General features: G+C 32.5%; 1 protein-coding gene across 28 annotated transcripts in view; it reads left to right on the forward strand.

Annotated features, from left to right (window-relative positions):
* LOC145292164 (uncharacterized) overlaps nt 1–13,222 on the forward strand; it is an 801,350-nt gene that overhangs the window by 681,146 nt on the left and 106,982 nt on the right. For all 28 annotated transcript variants that reach the window (XM_080138343.1, XM_080138347.1, XM_080138350.1 and 25 more), the window contains one exon: nt 10,775–11,035. In XM_080138343.1, the coding sequence (XP_079994469.1) occupies nt 10,876–11,035 (160 nt within the window). In that variant the 5' untranslated portion in view covers nt 10,775–10,875. The remainder of the gene's footprint in view (nt 1–10,774; nt 11,036–13,222) is intronic.

A 13,222-nucleotide genomic window follows, 5' to 3' on the forward strand; every position in this document is an offset into this window, starting at 1 on the left:
GAGTGTTCTTACATAAAGGTATTCCTATATAAAATCTGAGTATCCAAAATCGATAATTGAAAAAAATCCCACGGAAGGACTAGTCTGATTTTGACCACAGTTAATACACTTATGAAGTCTAACATCACAAGTGCATTTGAGAAGTTTTATGAAGAGAAAGACCTTGCGTATAAAATCAACAATAGGTTCTTTGATAAGACAGAAGCATGTTTGCAATAAAAGTTTTTGTTTAAAACACAACTGAACAAGGATACTTGAATTTTGAATTTTAAACTATAATTAGAGCCATTATATAAAAATGATTTTATAAAATCAACAGTAGGTTCTCTACAGTGCAATGTAGACTACAATGTATTGGGGACTAAATCACTGTGAGGAGGCAAGTGAAACTCCATTCTGGTGCAACATGGCAAGTCACTGACTAGAGCAGGCAATCGATTTGATTAAAATACGGGCAATTTCACTGATTATGATGACAATATTAGATGTCTGGAACATTTGTTGCTCGTCATTCAATCCCAGGCAACGTCGGGTCTCTGCATATATATATATATATATATATATATATATATATATATATATATATATATATATAAGATAGAGATAGATAAATGCTAGAAAAAAATGGTGACCTGTTAAGCCACTTATTGAACTTTGATTAAATTGTTTGAGTCAGGAAAAAAGTGAGTTTGCAAGGCTAGTTTAAATATAAAATAAAACTACAGAATTAGTTTTTCTCTTTATTTATCTATTGTATTACTACCTGTGGTGATATTCCTTTTTGTTTATAATGGACACTTCTGATCGTTTAATTTTTTTCACCACTTTTATTACCTTCGACTGTTAATAAGCAAAGAGTTATAGAAACAAGAAGAAGGGCTGGATGACAACCAACAACACACAATGAGAGAGGATGAAAATGATTGATATAAACTTAGTGAAATATGTTTCATTTTATGAGTTATTTGTAAATTATGAAGAATTAGAACATTAGCATACAAGTTTTTCAAACATAACTCAATCCCAAAAGCAATAAGTGATTAAAATATATGGAACAAACGTCTTAAGGAAACAAACGTTGAATAATTAGGCTAAAGAATTGAAGAAAATATAGAATGAATATTTGATATGGACGATGAGGAATAAAAGTTATATATAACTTTATTATAACTTCAGAACAATAAGGAAAAGTTGAGGGGAAATTTTAAAAAAACAAACTCTTTATTGTTCTTATGATAAAGTTATATACAGCTTTTATTCCTCATCTTTCATTTAATGTTATTGTTTTTGCTCCTCTTAATAGTGTTGAGTCTTTCTTATCTTGCTAAGTTTTGCTTTGTTAAAGATTTACTCTTGGATAACATTTTTTGAATGAGTATATCTGAATGACAAAACTTTAACTTAGAGCTTATTTCATAACCGAAAATATAACTGGAGTATGACACTCTCCACATAGATATCCAAGGAAAATACACAAGTTACATGGCAAATCAGGAAACTAGTACCATCTTATAACAACTCTAGGTATTGCTTAGAAGAGGAAATAGTAATATCATACTCATCACAAAGAAATCTATTAAATAAGAAATACAAAGTGCCATTTTCAAAACGTTTCAGTTGCTGTAACCTCCAACCTTCCTCAGGTTATCTCGTCGAACTTGGGAATCCACACAGAATTTCAAGTGGAACCCTGTATTTAACTCACAATAGTAGCATGGTCTTGTTCTGTCAGCCATGATTGGATAGAGGTCCTAATTAATTTTCAATTGTATTTTGAGTTGCAATTCCATGCAGATTCCCGAGTTTAACAGAAAGTTCCCAAGTTCGACAAGATACTCCTCAAGACGGTTTTGACCGAAACATTGTGAAGATGATACTCTAGATGAGAGCAGTAGTCCAAAGAATCTGAATAATACGAATAACCAATCCTTATCTCAAAAATTCCAAAACGTACGAAATGTAAATATGAAAGTAAAGTCCTACCAAAAATCCATCTAAAAAGAACAGTTTTAAAAACTAAATAAATTAGCAATAAAAATAAAACAAAAAAAATAAGAAAAAAAGTAAAACAAAACAAAAAAAAAATCAGCAAATAAAATAACAAATTCGGAAAAAAAAGTCAATGTAGTTGAAAAAGTAGCTGACCAAAATAAACCATGCAAACATTAACACACTAATTAACCGGTTAAAACTATATCTAGCATGCCATGATGAGCGAGAGTAAATTACCTGTTGGCCTTATGTTACTAAACTTATCTATTACTAATGAAGATTTGGTATCTGTCTGAAGTCAAAACTATATTATTACTTCTATGAATTATACTCTTTTAATGCTTGGTTCAATCTACTTTACGATTGCAGACGAATATACGAGGTTACATTTCTGAATTTTTATGATAAGGATTGGTTATTCATATTATTTGGATCCTTCGGACTATTGTTCTCATCTTGAGTGTTATTTTCACGTTTCATTCGATGTAACCTCTGACCTTCTTCAGGTGTATCTTGTTGAAATCTGGAAAGTAATTCGCAATTGTATGTTGGGTTGGAATTCCATGCAGATTCCCAATATGTCTGCAAGAACCTATGGCGCAGTGTTTAGAGTACTTGGAAAAATCAATTGTAAAAATTATATTCTTCTGAAGGTTAAAAAGTTAAATTCTCAGTGTGGGCTTCTGAAAAAATACAATTGCTAATTATTTAGAGCCTCTAGCCAGTCATAGCTGATGGAATGAGAGCACCCCCCCCCACCACTATAAAATAAAAGGTTCTGTTTGAAATTTCGTCCAAATTCCCGAGTTCGACAGAAACATTCCAGAGTTTAACAAGATACATCTGAAGAAGATTGGAGGTTACATCAACAGAAACCTTACGAAAATGAGACTCAAAATGAGAACAGTAGTCCAAGAAATCCAAATAATACGAATATACAAGTCATTCTAAAAGTAAAGCCTCCTGTTTTTTTATGTTTTTTTTTTTTTTTTCTTAAATCAAAGTTGAGGAGCTACAAAGATGGGAGTGGTAGCATTAAAACGAGTGACCTTTTGTGCTTCAGAATTTATTTTTCTATATCGTCACTACCATTCTCAATGACACATATGCTTCTGACACATGCCCATGACTGGTTGCTTTTTTAGAGTCTCACATTCGTCAGTATCTGAAAAAATAAATAAATATATTAAATTTTCAGATCATGAATGCATAGATTCAGTTATCATAACAATGCAATTTGCAATTTCCTCTGATCTATTCAGGTGGAATAAAAAATAGGAGGCATTACTTTTAGAATTGCCTTTGTATTATCTTAGTACATTTAGTATGTAGGTAGAGTAGTATCTGTACTGTTGTCATGATATCCTCCTCCCAGAGATTACCTCCTTCTTGGGGGGAGGGAGTAGTGTAGTTGGGGGAGGGGATCAATGTAATATATGTTCATCATATTATCCTCCCAGGCATTACTTCTTCGTTATGGGAAGAATGTTTAGTAATCTACTAGAAAGGTATGCAATCAAACAGTTTTTCTACTGTATATAATTTCCAAAACAAGTGCTAATATATGTGCTGAGAAATTAAACATTTTGGATTTTCGTTTTTTACTTATATTTATATTGATGTCATTGCGTTTGACTTTGTCTGCTTCTTGGTTTTCCATTTTTTTTTTTTTTTTTTGTTATTGTTTTTTCTTTTCCCTCCATCTTTGTTGTCCTTGCATGTTGAGTTTCTGTTGAATGATTTTCATTCCCCCCCCTCGTTTTCTCTGTTATCACTTTGTTTTCACCTCTTCGCCTCATTGCACGTCTCTTCTGATTCTCTTGTCCTCCATTTAATACCTTACCGTATCAACTCTCTTTTGAAATCTGAGAACCCCACTTTGTCAATCTGTAATCTCAAACATATCTCTCTACAGTTCTTAATTAAATAATTACCATGGCTTTACCATCGCAATTTTACGTGTAATCCATTAGCTGCACTCTCTCCTCCCTTTTCATTTTCTTGATCTGATAAGATTTCTCTGTTCTTTCTTGCAATCCACTTCCTTGCGCAATGTCTTAGAAACAATGGTGTATGTTATGCAACTTTCTTTTCTCCCATAAACAGCCAAATGCCGTTAATAATTCTGTTGAAATCCTATGTTTGGTTTATTGGACAATTATATACACTAGAAAAAATATCCACTCAAACGAGTGTACTAAGTTATGATTCGGTTATTCCCTCTTTATGAGTAAATAGGTAGTTAGTTTTCAACACACGAATATTTATAGTTTAGTTTTTTTTTTAATCATTTATCAAGGCTCAATATTCTATAAGAAGAAAATCCACCATCAGAAGGCTGGAGAGTACAACGATCTAAACATAAAAACCAAGATGAGAAACATGCAAATAACAATGATATTTCATCTATGAAATGTTGCTGAGTTGTAAGGAACAGTATCAAAATAAATTCTGGTAGAGGGATATAGCAAAAGAAAAATTGCAGAAAAAGGTTTAAAAAAATGTTATGATTTTATGCTGTTAAAAAAAATCGAACTTATTATAATAACGATTGGATAAAAAGTTTTCTTCTCCAAAAATATTACACCATATTCTCAGATTTTTTTTTTTTTTTTTTAAATCTGGAACGTTGAGAACTATTGCTTATTGTTAGGTTAAGTTTTATAGCATTTCAGTCCTTATCGAGTTTTTCTTTTAATGGAATTTGGTAACAGTTGTGGTTTTTGTGCATCATATCTTCAAATATTTATCCATGATGTAATTTAAAAAAAATAAAAAAATAAAAAGTAACTGAAAGATGTGCATGCGATTATGTTTTTTTTCTTCTTGTAAATAAAACAAATTCTCATGCTGAGATCGAACCCAAAACCTAAAGACTGAGTCAAGTACGATAACCATTTGGCCAGCTTCACACGATCTTTAAAACGTGTTTTCAAACTTACTTATTCTTAACATAAGAAATTTGTCATGTGAACGATTCATGCATGAGCGTACATGAAACAGTTCAGATAAAAATCCGATGCACTCCCAAGTATCAAATTTTCAATTTTGACCTCTTAGCAGCCTTTTTTTCCAGATGAGAACCGATTAAAGTTTTCTACGTGTCTGAATACCCTGTATACCAAATTTCATGTTTGTAGATCAAAAATTCGTTGAGTATATAGGTTGAGAAGTGTCCTCACACACACACATTCTCACTTTTATAGGTATATTGATAAGAACTTTGATACAGTGAATCACTTTACCTGCGAATGACTATATATGATAATGTATGGGATTTAAATCTCAGGATTGATGCGCCTGCTTTGATGAATTGATCTGGTTCATACCAGCCAGATTCTATCCCAGTTTCACACAAGGAAGCCCAACAGACACTATCATGTATAGTTTTTAAATAAAATACTTATATATTATTGTTTAGTCTGTTCATAGGATGTATATGCAAGTTGAATAGTAGAATCAGTTTCTTTTTTGTGCATACACTTGGTGACCGTTCCATCTTTTGTCCCCCCCCCCCCCGTCTCAACTCGGTTTACCTATCATTTTTTTTTCTCCATGCAGCTGTTATTAAAACCAACTATATTGGTAACATTATAGGTATTAATTTGGAAATATCTTACTAATTTACTCTCTATTCAGTATTTATCTTGTTGGTCCAGTTTCTTACTCACTTTTGTTTGTTTTTCTAGCCGTCCACCCACACACCGAGTCTCTCTCCCACCCACCTAAATTCCCGTGGATGATGGGTAAAGAAACTACACTGAGTAGCTTATGTAATAAATCTACTTTCTTATTAATCAGCTAGATTAGATTTAGTCAAGAATGACCTGTTTTTGCTTACCAACTTTTTTCACATATTCGTGTCCAGTATTGAGTGTACCTCCTACTTTTAATTAAGAGCGAAAAAAAAGAAGAAAAAAACATTCTTAGATAATTTCTTGTATTTTCTTCTCTTAAAAATAGGAATGCACATCCATTTAATCTGCATCTCTAGTGATGAAGATAAAAATAATCAGCAATAGGATCATCATACATTTTATTATAGTCCCCACAAGATCGGGCTGTCTGAAGATATTGACTTCCTAAACAGAAATGCACCAAACATTGATGTTATTGTTTCTTTTCCTTTCTCATGGCAAAACTCAATCATATTAATTTATTTTTGTTTCGGACTATTATTCTCATCTTTATTAGTTGTTGTTTTTGATCTTTTATTGGTTTTGTTTATTCACAACGTTTCGGCCAACTATTCCTCTGGCCTTCGTCAGGTGGTAACCGCGACGAATAGGAACTTTGAATCTCCTAACTGCATTCTCAGCCATCACTGCCATCCGTAGTTGTTGTCGTCTCACCACATTTTGGCCAATTACCTCTGGCACGCTTTGGGTGGGATTGAAACCGCTATCTTCAGACAATGCTCATCTGGAACTGTAGAGATTCAACGTCTCTATCAACTGCGCCACGGGCCCCGAAGGGCGATCAAGGTTGGATTCTTTGATCTTATAAATCCACGTTTATTTATCTGATCTTCTATAGTCGGGTCCATACCGATTGGTATATATATTATTAAATTAAAACCAATAAAAGATCAAAAACAACAACTAATAAAGGTGAGAATAATAGTCCGAAATAAAAATAAATTAATATATAATGCTCATCTCAAAAAAAAAAAAAAAAAAAATGAATTCCAATTAAGGAATAATATATATATATAAACTCAATCATATTCTGCAAAGTCTAAAACAAAACAAAAAAAAATGACAATTTTCCTCTAAAAACCACCAACTAAACCAAGCACCATGAATAATTTGTAGGTATAAAGATTTTAAAGCATAAAAACTTTTTCCAAAATTACTGGATTCAACATTAAATAATCTGGAAACTGTTGATATGCCGTAAAAACAAAACCACCAAACTCATGGTCAGGGGTCTGACATTTTCTAACAGCCTGCAATTTCAATCTCCAAGTTTGACGATTTTGAGGGTTGATTCTGTTCAGATCAAGAAACTTGTTAATAGTTTGCATCCAATTTTCATTGGGTTGTTCAGCTTCCCTTTAGCTATTTACCTTAAGATTTCCACATCTTCTTATTCACTAGTAGCTTCTCTTTACATGGCCAAACCAATGGAGGCAACTGATCATCCAAGCTTTGGTAGAATAAGCCTCATTAACAAGGTATTAGTACTGGTATGCCAAATCTGATCCAACATTGTATATCTATTTGGTCATTGTTCTTTTGTTATGCTGAAAACGGTCGAGTGAGGACTGGATGAGAGCCAAACTCTAACCTCCATACAACTTGATGTAGATAAAACAGCTGCTAGCATCATGTTAGTTTAAATTTAAGAACAGCAGACTAAACTAAGCATGACAGACACAGAAAAAGGTCCCTCTTAGAAAGGTCTGAATACATCAAAAAATAAAATAAAATTTAAACCTAAACGTGGATTCCATGAACAAAGCTTCTTTCTTAGAACTGCGCACCTGTGGAACTCTCTTCCGTTTTTCTGTTTTCCAACTGATTACAATATGGTTGTCTTCAAGTTAAACATAAACAATTTCTTAGTGAACCGTCCTCTTAAGTAATCCAATTTACCAAATTTTCATTACTAATGATTACTATCATATTGTCCCATTGACTCATTAACCCTTATCATCGAATGGCTTCCAGGCCTTGATAAAAGGTGGTTTCTTTGTAAAAAAAAAAAAAAAAAAATTAGATTGAGCTATTCTTACAAAAATGAATTCAAAACCATTAATTTCCTTTTTGTTTTGTTTTTTGTTTTTTATCTCTTTGAGAGATGATAACTTTTAGAGAATCTGTGTATTGGCTTTCTTTCCTCTTTCCCTTTTGTGTGGTTTGAGACTTACGTAATAAAAATGTTGGCTCTTTAACAGGTTACAATAGTTCCATTCATCTCTCTCCCCCTCTATTCTTTTTTGAAGCTGTAAAAATATTTTTGTTCTACAAAATCGGATTTCTTTTTATTTATCAAAATTTCCCACTAGTTATTTAATCTCAACAAAACTTTAAAAAAAGGATCTTAGTTTAGAGATAAAGCAAAACTCCCGGCAATTAGGTTTCATTCAAGTTCAGTTACTGTTACAACCTCATCTTGTATTATTCTGTTTGTCTTGGCCAAGCAACAAATGGCACAGACTCAAAATAAGTTCACAATAACTATTATATATATTTATATATATAAAAAATATAAAGAACAGACGATTCCTCCTTACCCCAATACTTTTATGATTAATGGCTTCTTTACTACAAAGTATATCAAAAATTTGGTTGTCAATGATTTACGGCAAATATTGGTACATGTTAAGAACAAAATTTTTATTTTCACCCAATTTCAATATTTAATCCGACTCAGTATTTTGTTTTATTAGTTATCAAAGCAATACAGATGAGTTCAGTCAGAAGTCTTAAGCCATTAAAATCATTGTGTACTAATTTAATAACAAACAGTTGTTTTAATATTATTTTGATTCTTTGGACTACTGTTCTCGTCTTTAGTGTCATTTTTACATTTCCAAATAATACAAATAACAATTCATCATCTCAAAAATTCAGACACGCGAGGTGGCATTGTTGGTCCCCCGACAAAAGGAGGGTGGACCTGTAATTCACCTTCGTCCATTTGTCTGTTCACACTTTTCTCAATAAATTTGGAAATTTTACACAAACATTAAACATGATACGAGTAAAAAAAGTAACAGAACGGATTTTCCAGGAAAACTCTGGTTGCTTTCCTAGAGGTGCCTTTCGGGTTAAAATGGCTAAAATTGACACTTTTGTGCTTATTAAAAAAAATTGATACCTTGGATTTTTATAAAACTTTCTGAAAAGTTGTAACCAACTGATTTCTATATAATCTTGTTTGTCTATACTTCACGATAACTCTAGAATGTGCCACAGGAGCTCTTTTAGGCCTAATAAAAATACTCCATTTTGGGGACTATTTTACCATATTTGTCCAAAATTTTCTGTGTATGTCTATTTATTAGCAGTTTTGCATGGCGCTGAACTCAAATTTAAATATGTTAAGGCCTTGGGGACTTTTGGGGCTACATGAGAGGGGGGGATGATGGACTTAGTCATTTCTTTTTTTTGCATGGTGCAGAACTCAAATTTACATATGTTAAAACCTAAAACTGCACCGTTTGTTCATTTTCACTAGGATTTAACGTCCCCCGGGGGCTTTTGGAGCTAAATAGGGGGCAAATGCTGAACTTAATCATTTTTTTTTATGTCTTGTTCACGGTACACTCACGGATGACCATGCATGCTTCACTTGTGAATTGTTTATATATTGATTCCCTTTTACTGATATTTCTCTGGTGGAAAGCAACATAGCTCCTAGTTAGACACATGTACGCAAATATGATGATAGTTATAGAATTAATAAAAAATAATGAAAATTGAAACTTGTTTAGATCTTCAATACTTCGTGTATTGTTCAGAAGACTTTCTCAAGATTGACTCCTGTGAAGAAAAACATAGACGTTAAAATTTGGAGTACGTATTGCATTTATGACAGAATATTTTTTTTTTTTTTTCATAAAAGCGTAAACGCTAAAATTCGAAAATTTATGAAGTAGAAAAATGTTTTTTTAGCCGCAATCATTCAGAAAACTGAGGAAATACTTCTGAAAAAATTTTTTATTCTGATATGGTGAGGAAATCTCATGTGGATTTTTAAAATTGAAAAGCTACAAAGTTTTGTGATGTTAAAACAGTTAGGTTTTGTTCATTTCATATTATTTTGTGGATTAAGGGAGATAACTTGTAGAAGACATTACATTGTTTAATTACAGTTTACGAGCACTGCTTGAAGAAGTCTTTGTTCATGCCTTATGTGGGATTTAATCTTGAAAAAAGTCTTTGAATAATCAGGCTGAAATATATGAACAATTTTCGGCTTTCCTTCATATATATATATATATATATATATATATATATATATATATATATATATATATATATATATATATATATATATGGACTGTTTTGTTTGTAAAGGATAGAGCAATATCTGTACAGATTATTAAGTGAAGGAGGTCAATGCTCAGCACAAAAATAAGTTAAAAGAAAGAAAAAATTTAGCTCAATTTCGCAAATTTATTGAAACCCAATAGGGCTTTTTCAAATGAGTAAGCTGGTCGAGGGTTGTTGCACAACTCAGAAATGAAGAAGAAAAAAACACGCAGGTCGTTTTTTTTTTTTTTTTTTTTTTTTTTACTAGGAGGGGGGTGAGGGAAAGAAGGGAAGGAGAAGTTGAAGGATTAACAAAAATCAGTAAATGCCACTGCTAAGATGAGATAATAACTGATCACCTACACACCTCGGCTTAATGTGTCAGACTGTCTGACTTATAAGTCAAATAGATTACAAGATAGCAGAAATCATCACTAATTTTTTCATGTTTTTTTTTATATGAACACTACATTGGAAAGATAGAATTTATGTCTGAAGCGATCTTAGTAATTCATAACTGTAGATTGAAACATTGTCATGCCAGTGTACTGAAGCGTGTACATGTCTGTATAAATAAATATTAATATAAATAGATCCATTTATTATTGAGCACTATTATAGAAATCTGGTGGATATTCTCTAGCTTATCATACAAATACATTTTTAACCTAGACTAATATATATATTCATCTCTTTTTACCAAAATAATTATTTCATTTTATTCTGATTTGAGTATCTGTCAGTATCTTTTATTTTTCATTTTCCTGGTTCATCATTTCAATTTTCTTTTCTTTTTTCAGAGTCTAGTAACCCATCCACCTGGACTCCCCTTTATGGGGGAGCACGGTTAGACCAGGATACCATCCAGTATTTCCACAAGTTCTACTGCAAAGACTGCCGCATGGAAAAACAGGCAGCGGAACGAGCTAAGGCCTCGGCCGCAGCTGGTGGAGACAATGGTGGGATGTCTTCGTCTGGGCTGGCCAGTGGGCAACCAGCAAGCCCACAGAATTCCCTGGAGGAACTCTCCCTGCAACAGACCATGGATAAAAATAAAGAATGTAAGTAAATTAAAAAAATAATAATAATTTTGGTTTAAGCTGCCATTCATTATTTTATTGGCTTAAATATAATTTTTTTTATTTCTATAATTAGCTTTAACTGAACCCTCTCCATGAGGATATTGTTGCGAAGTGCTTTTTTCTTTTAATGGTGTGTTTTTTTATATATATCTCTTTTATCAAAATAATTTTTTTCATTTTTGGGGGAGCAGGAAGTGGGGTATTATCATATGCGTGAGTTGAGCCGGCTTTTTTCAATGATTAAATTTCATCAAGAATTTCTCCTGTCCAGTCTGCGATTCATCATATCTTGTATGGTGATACTTTGGTCATTCTTGCTCTAAGCATCAGATTTGATAAATATTCAGTATTGATGCTTTGTTTTTTTTTTATGATTTCATGTGAGATGTGAATAGGATTAACCTTGTACTATTCTTTTTTTGGCTAATCATTATGAGGACTAACCTGGAAAAGATCTCCTGACCCAATATGCATGAAATTCAATAGTTGGAGAGAAATGACTCAACATTGCTATCTATGATGAACCATCCCGATTGGAAAGGGAGCAATTTGTGATGCAGTTGAATTGTGTGTTCAGAGGCGTATCTTCAGTAGATGCTCTTGAATTGATTATATAATAATTAGTAATGGGATGATTCCAATATTTTTCACGATTTCAATACAATTACCAATTTTGTCCCTAAATTCAATATTCCATTACAATTATGGAGTCTGATTATTTAAGAAGCTCTAAATGTTAATCGGTGGGGTTGTTGTTTAATACTATTTTTTATTTTTAGGATTACTGTAAAAAACCCTTTTATATGCTTATATTTTCAGGAACATTTAAAAAAAAAAAAAAAGATAATATACTTGTGGATTTTAGTTTGAATAACAGTTTAAAATAATAAAAATTATCAATAATGTAAAGTTAAGTTTTAAACAAGAACAAACCAAAAATTAAAAAGCAATCATTTTAGGCATCAGATAATGACAAATTTTTCTGATTCTGATACCCTAAAAAATTCTAATTAATAATCATCAAATCACTCTGTACAGTGCTTAGGTGCACGGCATTCATATACAAATGCATGTATAGGTAGAGGATGCAATTGTCAGCAAATGAATAGTGACTGTGTCATGACATACCTGTTTAACTAAAGGTTAGACATAAGGTCATGTGCACATTAGAATAAGCGCACTCAAAATGACTGAGCAGCTTTGTTTCCATTCCCTGTTTCAAGCGATTAGCAATAAACTACTTCTCGGAAGGTAAAGCTTGAGAGGATGGGTCTTCTTCTTGGACTAAACAGAACCATACCTCAGGCCAACAGCAACAAAAACCGTCGGATTGATTTGTATCATAATTCTATGATACACCATGCATGTATGTGCATGGAGGAAGAGGCATTAGAAATTTATTACGTCTGTACTTGGAAAAATGACAATGTTATGATCTATAAAAATATAACAGATTTATTGCGCGTTTTGGTGGTGAGCAACGATGAATCTGGTGAGTAGATAGAGATGGAGGGTTGGTAGGAGAAAGAGATGTGCACAGGAATTCTCTGACTCTCGGCCTCTGCTCACCAAAACAAAACCTCTCAATTCAATTCAGACCACTGTTATGTAATCGCCTGTGACCTTCAACATCAGACATCTATCTCTTTAGACAATTGATTTCGAGTCTCTATCCAGTGCAGCTGCACTTGCTATTGTTTTATTAAAATTAGCCTTTAGAAATTTCAGTTTTTTTTGTTTGACGTCTGATTGCCGTTGGTTGTATTCTCAGGATTTTCGGGTTGCACAGCCTTGGTTATTCAACACGGGAAGCACGAGCGTTTTAAAATATGCAGTGTCTTGGAAATCAACAACCAGTGCAGACATTTTGTTCCATGCATTATAAACTGACCCAGTTAAAAAAAATCCCAAACAACTCAGTTGTTGATGTGGTCAGTTCATGCTCTATTTATTAAAACCTTACATGACCTCTAACTTTACTAAAATCTTAACAACTGTCTTTGGTTTCAATTTTTTTTTTTATCTCACATGCATTAACCACACTCAGCTATTATTTCTATTTAACTTGTCAAGCATAGATGTCCAAAGTAATGAAACAATTTAACACCATTTATGAGACAAGGATGTTGTGTTTGTTAATTATCTCTGTAATGGATATCTGAAAAG

Source organism: Euprymna scolopes, chromosome 13 (genome assembly GCF_053919585.1).
Source record: "Euprymna scolopes isolate OS-2025 chromosome 13, ASM5391958v1, whole genome shotgun sequence".
NCBI classification, from domain to species: domain Eukaryota; kingdom Metazoa; phylum Mollusca; class Cephalopoda; order Sepiida; family Sepiolidae; genus Euprymna; species Euprymna scolopes.